General features: G+C 40.7%; 1 protein-coding gene across 3 annotated transcripts in view; it reads right to left on the bottom strand.

The window, feature by feature from the left end:
- Positions 1-14536, bottom strand: part of FTO (FTO alpha-ketoglutarate dependent dioxygenase) — a 373941-nt gene that overhangs the window by 233245 nt on the left and 126160 nt on the right. For all 3 annotated transcript variants that reach the window (XM_004744190.3, XM_045076078.1, XM_045076079.1), the window contains one exon: positions 4081-4224. In XM_004744190.3, the coding sequence (XP_004744247.1) occupies positions 4081-4224 (144 nt within the window). The remainder of the gene's footprint in view (positions 1-4080; positions 4225-14536) is intronic.

The raw sequence follows: 14536 nt of genomic DNA, 5'->3' as shown, positions 1-14536 counted from the left end.
ACGGCCTTTCAGCATTTGGCCCCAGACTGTGGGTGAAGGAAAGCAAAACCAAAAAAGCAGCAGCATGCATTTCAATTTACACTGCCTTTTTTTTTCTTTTTTCTTTTTTTTTTTTTTTGGCTATGGACATTTTACTTGGCAACTGAAGCTTTGAGATAACTATTTGAAAATGAGATTTAATTTGGATTGAGGGAAACAAAAATAGAGAGGCCATAGAGAACAGAGTCATGAAAAGTGACAAGGAAAAAGTAATAAATGAAGCGGGGGAGAGCAGATAAAAAGGAGGTTTGCGGGGCGCCTGGGTGGCTCAGTGGGTTAAGCCGCTGCCTTTGGCTCAGGTCATGATCTCGGGGTCCTGGGATCGAGTCCCACATCAGGCTCTCTGCTCAGCGGGGAGCCTGCTTCCCTCTCTCTCTCTCTGCCTGCCTCTCCGACTACTTGTGATTTCTCTCTGTCAAATAAATAAATAAAACCTTAAAAAAAAAAAAAAGGAGGTTTGCCCCAAATGTTTGCCTAGCCCTCACCTTTGTCCTGACACAGCCCATCTCCACACCCGGCTCCCGGTTAATGAACATAATTTGGTTGATGTCCCCTGAACTGTATAATCTGTTCCACAAAAAACAAACCCACAGTTTGTCTTCAAGCCACTTTTTAAGTCCCTAACTCCCTGGTTACATTCAGTCTATGGAAAACATCTGTGGCAAAGTAAATCATCCTACTCGGAGAAAGACCAGGGTGTATTTTTTTTCCCCCCTCTAAGTGTGTGTTTTGAAGTCCTGGTTGGAAAATTAGTGAAAATTGTAAATCTGTTTGCAAATCCGGTCATGTCTAACTCTGAGATTAGGGCAAAGATTCCAATTTAAAAGTAAAACCGTGACAACCCCAGTTAAGCGTGTCCTCGGGCAGTGCCAGCAGGGCCTTCACTCACGTCCACAGGCAGCGGATTTATTATAAGCACCCGACACGTTCCCCATCAGACACCCCTGGAGTATTTACTTGAGACAGCAGGGTTCAGCCTGCACTTCCTCTGCAGACCAATATATTATTATAAATTGAGCTAAACTGTTTCCTTTTCATAAGTGCTATGAAGTTCAGATTTCAGATATCAGCACACGGCCGAGGTCCCTCCACAGGGCTCCTTGTAGTATTTGGATTCCAGAAAGTAAAGAGGAAAAGGCAGCAAGACACTATGGTTGCTATTATTTTTGTCTGAGTTTGTTTAAGAGGAGATGGAAAAAAGTTCCTTTCAGAAACTGACTGTGACAACTTTAGCAAGAAAAGAGTAATTTTCTTTAATTATAATAAAGAATAAAGAAAATATATTCTAAATGGAGATATTCTAAAAGCACACTTTGGGTACACTGTGCTGTGCCTGGCCCTGATCAGGAAGGTACCAGCCATTTCCCCGATATCTGAATGCAGGAGCTGGGAAATCAGGAATGGATATTAGGTCCTGGACATCAGCTCCCAGAAAGTAACAGCACTTACTTTGGTTTAGCACCTACAGTAGCTAAAAGGACAAATGTATATTTAAAAATGCATATTCATTATAACATATGGTAAAAAGGACAAGGTAATTATTTAATATTTTCATTACTAATCTATTTCTGAGGCAAAGGAAACATAACTTTAAAAACAAAGGGCAAAGAAAAAAGCACACAGAACACTCTCGTCATGCTCTTCTCTTTCCTTCCTGAACAATCTGGTCCCGAAGTCTTTAGGTGAAGCAGAGGCATCATGGTGAGGGAGAGAGGAGGGCCCTGGAGCCCAGGGCGGGGGTTAGCACCCAAGTAGGAGGAGGAAGGGGCGGTTTGACCTGGGTGTCAGAGCCCAGATGAGATTAAAGAACAAGTTCCAATCCACGCACCCTACTAACTGTGTAACCGTGGCTGTGTCACTACATCAATTTAACCTGAACTGATTTTTGTGCAATGTAACTATCGTCTACTTCTTAGGGTTATGGAGATGATTAAAAGAATGCTTGGTTGTTGTTAGTCCCCAGTCACTGTGGTTGTTATTCACATACTACTATTATTCTGGATACATATATGCACAGAAAAAAAGACCAAAACAGGTCTGAACCTGATTTTCATATTCTTCTTTCGTTTCATACTTTTCAGCGTTTCTTTTCTGTACAATGAACATGTATTTTACTTTCATAATCAGCAAAGAACATAAAAAATATTCTTAAATAAACAGATGGCAGGTGAACTTCTACAATGTAGCTACTACTTCTGCATGCAGAAAATTAATATGGCTATTTAGAATGGCAACAAATGACTCACTTCTTTCAAAGTTACAAACTGCTAATAGAAAGTCCTGAACAAACAAGGAGAAAGTCTCCGACTGGTAACATTATACAGTTAACACCTCTCTAACAGTGACACGTGTCTCTTTTTAACAAAGACAGAACAGGACTCAGGATCTTCAGCAAACCAAAGTAGCAGGTCCTTAATACTGTTTCATAATCCAAGTGATACTGGTCTTCTGTTTAAGATAGTGTTATAAAATCTCCTTCTAAAGTAAATCCACGGGCCCCTGGGTGGCTCAGCTGGTTGAGCGACTGCCTTCGGCTCAGGTCATGATCCCGGACTTCCAGGATCGAGTCCCGCATCGGGTTCCCACCTCCTTGGGGAGTCTGCTTCTCCCTCTGACCTTCTCCTCTCTCATGCTCTCTCACTCATTCTCTATCAAATAAATAAATAAAATCTTAAAAAAAAAAAATTAAAGTAAATCCACTTCAGTGATTTTATTTAGAGCTAATTTATTTAGAGAAAAATATAAAGTGAATTTTATTCACTTTATTTTTATTTTATTATTTTATTATTTATTATTTTATTCACTTTATTTTTAATTTTATTCATTTATTCATTTTATTTATATTTATTCACAAAAATATAAAGTGAATTTATTTAGAGAAAAATAATACATAAATTAACAGCATAGGTAGCACAGGGATATGGCAAAAACCTTGAGGCTGACGTGTAAATGACTGAAATTTGGAAAATGCTTAATGCAGTAATGACCTAAAGAGCTAATCCACACTGTGATTTTCTAGAAGGCAAGGACCTAGTTTTATCCATCCTCCAGAACCTTACACAGCATGGAGGACACAGCGGGCCCTCTATATATATTCAATTAATTGAGAAATAACTCTTCTCATAAATATCCACTTTGAGCCTTGGCGCTCCCCAGTTCTAAAGCCAATAGTGATTAGATTCCTCCAGGCCAGTAAGCGTGAGATAAACACTGGATAATCAGGAGTTAAAGCCAATGACAGAATAAACCCAGAGAGGCTTTGTAAGTAAGAAAGGATACCGTCTCTGTGCTGCGCACTGGAAAACAGGCAGAAAGTGCAAAACCCAAACAAAACGCTTAGAGCGAAGCACCAATAGCAAAAGCTGCACAAACACCACGGCTTCGGTCAGCCCAAGCACAGCGGAAATCCTGCTCTCCAGAGAACTCAGCGACGAGTGGAAAGGAAGGCCCTGCAGACAGGTCAGCTGCGCCTGAGAAGAAACTCAATTCCAAACGGAAAAAACTTTCACTAAGGACTGACAGAGACGGGGAAATCATCCGAATACTTCACACTGATAAGCTCATCCGGATGACTGAGTAACTGACGAGAAGTCCTGAAAACTCTTTAGCACATGTGGGGAACTCCGTGTGGGGGAGAAAATAAAAGCAACTTTTACAAATGAATAATACGTAGAAAAATGAGGGATTTAAAACAAACAAACAAAAAAACTGGTTCCAGGCAGAAGATTTATAATCACTATAAAATACCTAAAGAGCTTGTTTCAAAAGACACATTCGAAGGGCACCTCAGTGGCTCAGTCGGTTAAGGCTCAGGTTATGATCTTCTGGGTCGTGATATCAGAGCCCCACGGTGGGCACCCCACTTGGTGGGGAGTCAGCTTAGAGAGTCTCTCTGCCTCTCCCAACTCACTTCCACACACACTCTCTCTAAAATAAATAAATAAATCTTAAAAAAAAAAAAAAGACACATTCCAAATACGTAGCCAGTAATCTAAAACTTAGACACGAGAGCACTGATGCAGCTTTGACCCTCCTAATTACCAAGCATGAAGTAGCAGTCTCCTTGGTGAAGGGGTATTGCCAAGCCAGGAGTCTCGATGTCCCACGAGATCTTAAAACCGACATGCCAAATATCCGGATCTCTGCCTTCGAGCTGAGGGTCTTCCTCACTTTCCTCTTCTGGGCCTGTCAGAAACAGAAGAGCCAGATCAGAAAGGAAATGTCTCATCTCAGGTTCTGGGTCTTAAAATCATTAGCTCAGAAAATATTAAGTTTTAATAAAAAATGGACAGGAAATAAACTATATCCTTTTCTATCATATTTTGTGAAAAAACACATTCTTTCAATTATTTTTAACACATCCTTTATTCTTTAATCAAACAAATATTTAAATGATGAGGAAATAACCACACCACAAAGATACCAAGAACAATAAAAGATGATTTATTCAATTCCACACAAATAAATAATATGGATTAAATGAACAGTTTTGTTTTTGTTTTTGTTTAATGTTTTATTATTATTTATTTGACAGAGAGAGATCACAAGTAGTCAGAGAGGCAGGCAGAGAGAGAGAAGGAAGCAGGCTCCCCACTGAGCAGAGAGCCCGACGCGGAACTCGATCCCAGGACCCTGAGATCACGACCCAAGCCGAAGGCAGCGGCTTAACCCACTGAGCCACCCAGGCGCCCCTAAATGAACAGTTTTTAAGGAACTTTTTAACTACCAAAATCATCCCCAGAAGGGAGAAAAGCTAGTGAAACCATAAAAGGTAAAGAGGAAGTTGTCAAAGAACTCTCTTAGGATAACACAGATGTCAAGAGTTTCAAAGAAGAATTCTACCAAACAATTAACGAGTGGGTTATTTCCATATACTTTAAATTGTTTAAGAGCATAGAAAAAGAAAAGTTTCCAAATTCTTTTCCTGAAGATAGAATAATATGTATCAAAATCCAAACACACACACACACACACACACACGCACACCCCTCGTATCTGAGAATCAAAGCAAAATTCTTAAATATAGGGAAAGAGAACCCAAATCTAACAGCATATTAAAAGAATAATATTCCATGACCAAGTAGAACTTATCACAGGAATACAAAGATAGTTGAATATGCAAAGGTTTATACACATATACTTACACACACACAAAAAATCACATTCTTAGATGAAAACAAAGAGTCACCAGAGATATACAACATATTCAATAAAATACATCCTTCTATAATCAAAACATCAATAAAATCAGGTGGCCAGGTTCCTTAACACAATAAAATACAGAGCTCTCTCAACCACAAAGCCAGCATCATATTTTAACAGGGAAACATTAGAAATCTTCCCAAAGTCAAGAATTAGGAAACAGGATCCTTTATGATCACAATGACTCATCATTACTCTGGAAGGAATGACCAACACAAGTGTGCTCTCTGGAGAGGCATAAGAAATGTGCCCTAATAAGGCAAAAGAAAAAGGTTTTTTTCATAAGAAAAAGTGCTTTTTTGCAAACAATATTATTATTTACTGCCAATCAACCAGGACAAATATATCCCAAGCAACAGAGTATTGTCTGTAAGAAAAAAACTTTAAAATTTATTGAAGGACACAAAATAAAATTTAAATGAATGAAAAGACAGTATTATGCTCTTGGGATGTAAAACTGAACACCATGGGAACGTCAGTTCTTCCTAAATTTGTCTATAAATTTGTCCATAGTCAGAGAAATACTTTTTAATATATAAAGAGCTACTACAGCACATCAATAAGATAAAGATCAATACTCAAACAGAATAATGGGCAAAAGTTACAAAGACAGAACACATAAAAGGAAAAAAGAAAAATATGCAAACATTTAGAAGATGTTCAAACTTAGTCATATAAGAGAAATTCAAATTAAAGCCACAATGGATATTTCTAACTTACCATATCAGAAAAGAACAAACATTTTGATAAACACAGTGTCAGTAAGAATACAGCACAACAGCATACTCACATTCTCTGTAAAGGACAATATGATGATACTTACCAAAATTATAAATGCACAAACAGTTTGAACTTAAAGGAATTCCACATTTCCACTTTTAGCAATGTATTCTTAAATTCTTATTTGCAAAGGTTGCAAAATGACTTTTGAGCAAGGCTGTTTAAGTGTACCACTGTTTATGAAAGCAAAAGATCAGAAATGACCTAAATAGGGGCACCTGGGTGGCTCAGTCAGTTAAGCATCTGACTCTTGATTCTGGGTCAGATCCTGACCTCAGGGTCATGGGATCAAGCCCCAAGCCAGCCAGTCTCTATGCTGAGCATGCAGCCTGCTTGGGATTCTCTCTCTCACTCCCTTTCCCTTTGCCCCGCTACCCCCGCTGACGTGCATGCATCCATGCCCACGCACTCTCTCTCTTAAAAGAGAGAAAGAAAGATAGGGAGGGAGAAAGAGGAAAGGAAGGGGAGGAGGAAGGGGGGAAGGAAGGAAGCAAGCAATCTAAATATCCATCAATAAGCTTCTGGTTAAATAAATTATGAAATGTCCAGGCAATAAAATACTATGTAGCCACTAAAAGTAATACGCACTGATACAGAACTACCTGAAACATTTTTAAGAGAAAGAAACTGACAGGCTATAATCTGTGTAAAACATACAAACATATACACACAGGTGTTTATATATGTACAGGTAATATTTTAGAAGGATATTCTACTCTAGAAGGATACTCGCAACTGACCTTTCTGGGAGGACAATGTGTCTGGGGTACAGGAGGGCAGAGACACATGAACAAATTGGAAAGTGTGCTCTGCCATGTAGGCAGTCCTACAGGGACTGCCCTATATAAAAACTTGTAAAAGTTCATTTACGAAATATTTATTAAGTACTTACTACATATGAGGCACTGACCTGGGCACTTGGGCTCCATCAATGAATGAATCAAAGAGCTTTGCCCCTGGGAAGCTTTCTTTCTAGTGAAGTTATAAATGTTCATCTCTGATGACTAGAAAAAGGAGAGTTTAAATTCCATTAGAAGCTAGACCCAGTCTTTAAGGGGTGGGTCCGTTTTTCCATTTCATCCCCATTTAGGGCCCTGTTCAGTGGCACACAGAAGGCATCCTGTTGTACTTAACTGCTTACTTAAAAACAAAATGCTCTGTTGACGCCCATTCACAGTCCTTTCTGAGATAGATGGCAGGAAAAGAAAACTGTTAATTGAAGGGGAATTAAAAAAAAAAAGCAACCCTGCAAATTAAATCAAATAACATAATAAAGCATGAATCTGTTCATTTAGCATAGGTTTTTACAGTAAAGAAGTTTAGGGAGCCTGGGTGGCTCAGTTGGTTAAGCGACTGCCTTCGGCTCAGGTCATGATCCTGGAGGCCCCGGATCAGGTCCCGCATCAGGCTCCCTACTCAGCAGGGAGTCTGCTTCTCCCACTGACCTCTCTCCTCTCATTCTCTCTCTTTCTCTCTCTCTCTCTCTCAAATAAATAATAAAAAAAAAATCTTAAAAAAAGAAGTAAAGAAGTTTAGAGGAGAGACATGTTTAGTGAAGTTCCAAATGGGTCGAACAGAATTCTTTGAGAAGATCAAATTTGAAAGCCAAATACGGTCTAGATTCCCAAAGCGTAGAGTAAGGAATGCTGAAGGAAGCCAAGAAGATGTAAAGCTCCCTGTAACACATGGGCAAGGAAGCATGTTTCACCCAGGGTGTATAATATTCAGGTCATCCACATAAACCAAAAGTACAAGCACCCCAGATGGTCCATCTCCATATATGGAATTCCTAAATCAGAACATGTCACTCTACAATAACTATGCATAAGGGTCAAAGGCAATAAAAGAAGCGGGGAGAGGAAGAAAGCCCCTTTATAATTATTAATTCACATTACTTTGCACAGGTATGGTGGAAAAAAGAAAAACACAACAGACCAGTGTTCTGGGAAATTCAGGGAAGGAACACTACTAAATGACCTTTAAGGACACATCCAACTTTGGATATTCTTCAGTTCCTTAAGATAGAATCTGAAATCTGATATTGCCACAGGGCGCCTGGGTGGCACAATGAGTTAAGCGTCCAACTCCCGGTTTCAGCTCAGGTCATGATCTCCAGACCTGCATCCCTGCATCGGGCTCTACACTCAGAAGGGAGTCTGCCTGAGTTTCTCTCTCCCTCTCACTTTGCCCCTACCACTCTCAACTCTGCTTTCTCTCTCTCTAAAATAATATATAACCTTTAAAATCTGATACTGCCATTTTAAAAGAATCTTACCCTTTTTTTTCCTGTTCGTTATTTCTGATCCATTTTCTCAAGCATTCTTTAGTTAGGAACAACTTTTAGCAAGTTTTCTTTAAGAATAAAGTCCTACAGTAAAAAGTCTAAAGCCACTTTTCTCCACTAATCCCAAAAACATTTAAAGGAGAACCCTCTAGAACAGGAATGATAAATACCTTACATATCAGAGGACACAACTAACTCACTGGTCACGGCTTTTGTGAGCCCTGGTACAGAATTATCCGGAATTCTCTAAGCTCAAAAGAGACAGTGGTATAATCAATTACTGATATCTGTCATTGGCTCTAGAAGGGGGAGTTAGGCACCAGCAAAACTAAATATTTGCCATTCGCATCTGATGACATTCTCTAGGCATGTCTTACTTATAATACACTTATGCCTGAAAATTCTGGAATTTGCAAAACTAGATCTTAACGACCAGAAAAGAGCGGGCAAAAGGTATACAACTTGACCTGCTCTACTTTTTCTTAACAAAACTAAGTTAGCTGTGAACCGAGAGAAGCTCTTTGCATAAAAATACAAAGGTCAAGCTACTCTTGAATTACAAGATCTGGTATCGCTGAGCCAGTGCAGAGCTAATAAACAGCTGTCCCTTGTAGATGAGGCAAGTGCTCTCTGAGAGCGTCTGTCCCCGTCAGCCATTTCCCCGCATTGGCCGAACCTCCTGGCCCCTACAGGCATTTACATCTATGAACTTTGTTCCAGCCCACAGGGAAACTGGGCCTCTTCACCTGCTTACACAAAGTACCTGGAAGACAGTCAGGCCCATCATTTACACACTGTCCAAGGCCGAGCAGCTAAGACACAGATCATAGAGCCCACAAGGTCGAAAATATTCATCATCTGGCCAGCCCCTTACTCAGAAAACCTTTGCCCAGCCCTGCTCTAGAATCCCGGTATTGTCATTTGATAGAAATGTCTACTGCACGTATCAGCAAGGAAGCCAGGCTGAATAAAATAATGATGTCAGGTGACTAATACTAGCATACAACATAATAAAGTCATTAATGCTAAGTTATTTGATAAGCAGATCAACTTAGCAAAAGAATACAGCTCTGCCAAATCGTGTGTTTATATTTGTGATACCCTAGGACTTTCGGTGGGTTCCTTCTGGAGATTCCTACTGACAATGGAGGTAGCAAGTAGCACCAGGAAGAACAGAAATTTTTTTTTTTTTAAAGATTCCATTCACCCACTTGACAGAGATCACAAGTAGGCAGAGAGAGAGGAAGGGAAGCAGGCCCCCCACCAAGCAGAGAGCCCAACGCGGGACTAAATCCCAGGACTCTGAGATCATAACCCGAGCCAAAGGCAGCAGCTAAACCCACTGAACCACCCAGGCGCCCCAAGAATAGAAATATTTTAAGACGGTTTTTCATATGTCTCTCTCTCTCTCTGGTGAAACCGACTATGAACTTTAAAAACAGTTTCTAAATGACAATGATGAGGAAGCTGTTGTGGTTTCCAGAGAGCGTGGCTGGTGGGCTGGTTGACAACTTTCCCCTCTATCTCCCACCAAACCCCTCGGCCCAATATGGCACCAGTAAAGTCTGGAACGACAGAGACGGTAATTGCAATCAGTGTTTCCTGATGCCGCCCATAAATCCAGCACCTTTGAAATGTGCTCATTAAAATAAGGTTTTCTTGAGGGTTTGTTTCCCTCTTGGGCTGGGTACGGAGAAGGGAGGGAAGCTGTTCATCTGATAAATTTTTTATTGCATAAGTAGAGTGTTGCTCACTTTCTCAATAAAATCAACTTGTAATTATCTAGAGCAACTGCAGTTGATTACTCTTGCCTCGTGTTATTCTGGAAACAAGCAGAGGCAAGAGGCCCCTACTTGCCTTTAAACCTCAGTAACACGGAAAGGACTGTGAGTGTCTCAGGTGTGCCTGATGCATTTCTAGTTCCCACTAACTAAACTGCTAAAGAAGTGAAAGATGTGACAAAATACAAAAGAATGCCCAGTTTAAAACACCAACTCCCCCACCCCGATTTCTTTATGTTAGTTTTTGAAGAACAATTAATTCCCATTTGGGAAAAGATAAATGCCATCCAGTATTTTGTTTGTATTTTTTAAGCTGTCTGCAACCACTGTCGTATAGGAAACGAAGACAGAAACCTGAGCATGAAGGAAGAGATGACAGTTCCAGTCAAATAAAATACAGTGCTTAAAATTTTGTCCCCTGTTTAATAACATATCCCATTCTGTATGTCAATAATTCCCCTGATGTGTAAATATATGTTCATCGTCACTACACATTAATAGCCCAGTTTCCTATTCCCTATTCCCTTGGCCAAATGCTAAGATTTCTAAGACTCTGGCCTCAGCAATTCTATTCTGTTTCCTGAACCCCATACCCAGAAGGGCTTCAGCAGCAGGTCCCTTCCTATCTACATCCCAGATCTTGAGGCAGGAGAAACCCAGAAGTTGCAGCTAGTCAGCTGGTATACAAAACCTCATGATGCTTTCTCTGGGTCCTGTGCTAGTCTGTGATATTCCAGGATCTGGGACAGAGAATCTGTTTTGAAAAAAGGTAAAGAGTCAGAAGGGAAAAAGGAGAAGGTGTGAGGTTGGGAAGATACCTTCGGTGGGGGGGGGGGGTGGCCTAATGGGTGTAAAAGAACATAATTAATTCTTTAGAGTTGCAAGTGTATCATGTGAATGACATACTATGTCATACATGACATACATGTCATGCAAAAGAAGAGGCTGGCGGGGTGGGGAGGCAGAAGCCAGGACACTTTGCGAACCACAGTCAGGAATTTAGACTGAGGGCAATGACAGACGTGAAAGACGTTTTCATAAGTCAGATCCTATGATCCAGTTTTTCAGAGTGATCCCTCTGGAAGGCAGACACTTCTGTGTGCAGACCTTGCATAATTTTTCTGGACAGTTTTCCAAAGTAATGGCAAATGGCGTAAGCCAGAGAACATTTAGGAAAGACTCCTGAAGGGCATGTCCCTAAGAAAAGAAGGGTTCGCCAAGGAGAAGCTGTCCTGGGAGATTTCTACAACTTCACCACGCTTTCCTTGATGGGTTGGGAAGAACAAGCAGTCAAGGCCTGCTGCAGACTTAGAGCAAATTCCCTCCCAGTCATTGAGGTATGAATGAATGGTCTCAAGAAATGAATTCAGAGACGTTTGAAGTTGGGGGGGGCTACCTAATCAGTCGCAGTTCATAGTCTATAAGAAGAAGCTGGATGCTGCTCTCAGATGTCTCAAAACAAGCAATTCAGGTCAAACATAGTCCCTTGACACAGAGAGATTATAAAATTAATCATAAATGTTCTGGCATTTCAAGAGAAATGTTGCAAACTCTTTCCCAAAAAGTCTAAAGCCTTTCAACACGATGTCTGGCTCTTTCAGCTTTCAGATTAAGCATTAGGAAAAAAAAAAAAAAAAGATATATTCACATACATAGGAGAACCTTATTATATCACGTTTCATGGACTTGGGAGGAAAAAGCAAAAGTGATAAAAGGAGAGAAAAATTGTTCTGGGGGCTCTTGGCTAAAGCTTCAAAACCATTACATTATCTGAAGTAAAATATGAAATGAAAAAAAGGAGCAAAGTTACTTGTCAAATAATACATTCTCCAAACAAGATCTTCTAACAATAGAGCTTGTAACTCTTTGGGCAGCCTCAGGAAAGGACAGGGTGGTAGAGATTTACAAGAAAACATCACATTGTAAATAATGTAAAAAGGTAGAATCAAACTAGATTAATCAAAAAAAGATAATTATTTGTTCATCTAGCTTCAGGCAAAGCTTTACCCAGAGTTCAAGGCACCTGTCCAACACCCAGCTTTTGTCCTTCTCAAAGGCCATAAAAAAGAAAAGGTGTGGCCACAACAGCTGGGAGTAGGCATTTAGGGGCCGCGAGAAATTTGCTTGCCCCAAGGGAGGAAAGCAATAGCTCAAGAAGGGCTATGAAGGGAAAGAAACTTGAAACTGACCACACTACTAACTGTTGAAATGAGGTCCACTTTCGGAAGCCAGTGAGACCTCTGGGCTTCCTATTAAATGAGCCGATTCTTTATCTTTTTAAATTAAGCCTGTTTAGCCCAGGTATCTGCTATTTGCAATCAAAAGAATCCTAATTCTAAACATTAGGTATCGTAGTTGCAGAAATCAGTTATTGGACAGTGGCAAGAACATAGATAAATAGCATAAGCCACTCAAAACTAAAAATACTGACTTTAGGCAAAAAATACTCTTCTACCACTATATGCACATACAAAGAAGGATACAAACCATACCTTCAAGGAGCTTACAATTCCAATTCATAATTTAAATATGGACAAAACTAATGTTTGTCCTCAGAAGCCAGGACAGTAGTTACTGCTGGGGGAAAAAATACACTGGAAAGAAGCATATCTGGGGTGCTAACATAAATGATGTCATTCAGCAATACAGGATTCAATTGCCCAATTAATGTCCTAGATAATAAAGCTTATTCCACTCCAGTCTGTCCTCATCTCTTACTCATCACACAAATACATCGTTAAAAATTCAGCCATTCTTGGGTAAAATATTTTCAAATCACACATCTGTTCAGAGACTGAATGCCTACAATATACAAAGAACTCCAAAAGTTCAACAACTGAAAAAACAACACAATTCAAAAATGGGCAAAAAACTTGAAGAGACAAGGGCGCCTAGGTGGTGCAGTTGGTTCAGTGTCTGACTTTTGGTTTCCGCTCAGGTTGTGTTCGTGGGATCGAGCCCCATCGGGCTCCACGCTCAGCACAGAGTCTGCTTGGGACTCTCTCTCCCTCCACCCTCCTCCCCCGAAAATGAATAAATAAATAAATACATACATCTTTAAAAACAAAGAAACAAACAAAACTTGCAGAGACATTTCTCCAAAGAAGATACATGAATGGCCAATGAGCACATGAAACAAAGCTCAACATCATTAATCATTAGCGATCAACCAAGGGGCAGGATGAAACTACAGGGGATAATTGATATACGTTCACTGTCTTGATCGTGGTCATGGTTTCACAGGTGTGTTAAAACTCAGGAAACTGGGACGCCTGGGTGGCTCAGTTGGTTAAGCAGCTGCCTTCAGCTCAGGTCATGATCCCAGCATCTTGGGATCGAGTCCCATATCAGGCTCCTTGCTCGGCGGGGAGCCTGCTTCTCCCTCTGCCTCTGCCTGCCATTCTGTCTGCCTGTGCTCGCTCTCTCCCCCTCTCTCTCTCTGATAAATAAATAAAATCTTAAAAAATAAAAAAATAATAAATAAATAAATAAAATTCAGGAAACTAAACTTTGAATATGTACCATTTGCTGTATGTAAGTTATACCACAATAAAACTACTGAGGGAGCGGGAAGGAAATCAGCCATCCCCTTGTTGGCTGGCCTTCCCTTGACAACTGGGAGATGGCACTGGAGGTCTTCTTTTCTCACCAGCACTGAACACTGCCACTCTTCAGCAGTGAAAAGATGGGTAACATCGCGCAAACATTCCTCATCACCTCTGCCTCTTCTAATCTGGCCCCCCTTCTCTGGGTGACGGCAATCGCCTCTTTCTCCTACTGCCAGCGCTGCCTCCCTCCTTCTACTCAAAACCACAATGGCTCCTATTTCATGCCATGGCACAGACAAGCCCAGTACTTGTGTTACAGTACTACTTCTGTAATAGCTTCCGCCCACTCTGCACCCTTAGTCGTTCCTCTCCGTCTTCACTGCTGTTACTCCCCCTCTTCTCACTCAAAATATCTCAACATCCCGTTCCATCTCTGGGCCTTCCATATTCCCTCTACCCAGGCTGGTCTCCTCCCACTCACTCTCTCCTTCCAGGCTTAGCTCAAACGTGACCTTCATAAGGAAGCCTACTCTCCTACTTAAAACTGTACACCCATGCCTCCCCTTCGTTTACAACCTTCTTGTTCATTTGTGTTCTCTCTCCTTGCTAAAACATAAGCTCTGTGAGGGCAGGGATTTTTGCTGGTGGCTATAAGCTCAGCATCTAGAAGAGTGCTTGCCAAACAGCAGATGCTTACTCTTCAATGCATAAATACTTCCACAGGGATTAAATGTGACTTAGACCACCAAACAAGTTTTACTGAACAATGTAAGTGACTTCACAAATAACGAACAGGGACGCCTGGGTGGCTCAGTCGGTTGGGCATCCAACTGCTGATTTCAGTTCAGATCATGATCTCGGGGTTATGAGCCCCGAGTCAGTCGGGCTCCACATTGTAGTGG

This window comes from Mustela putorius, unplaced genomic scaffold (assembly GCF_011764305.1).
Source record: "Mustela putorius furo isolate JIRA1106 unplaced genomic scaffold, ASM1176430v1.1 tig00000174_pilon_pilon_pilon, whole genome shotgun sequence".
Classification (NCBI taxonomy): Eukaryota; Metazoa; Chordata; class Mammalia; order Carnivora; family Mustelidae; genus Mustela; species Mustela putorius.
Note: the sequence above shows the minus strand (reverse complement) of the source record. Positions and strands in the feature narration are given on the sequence as shown.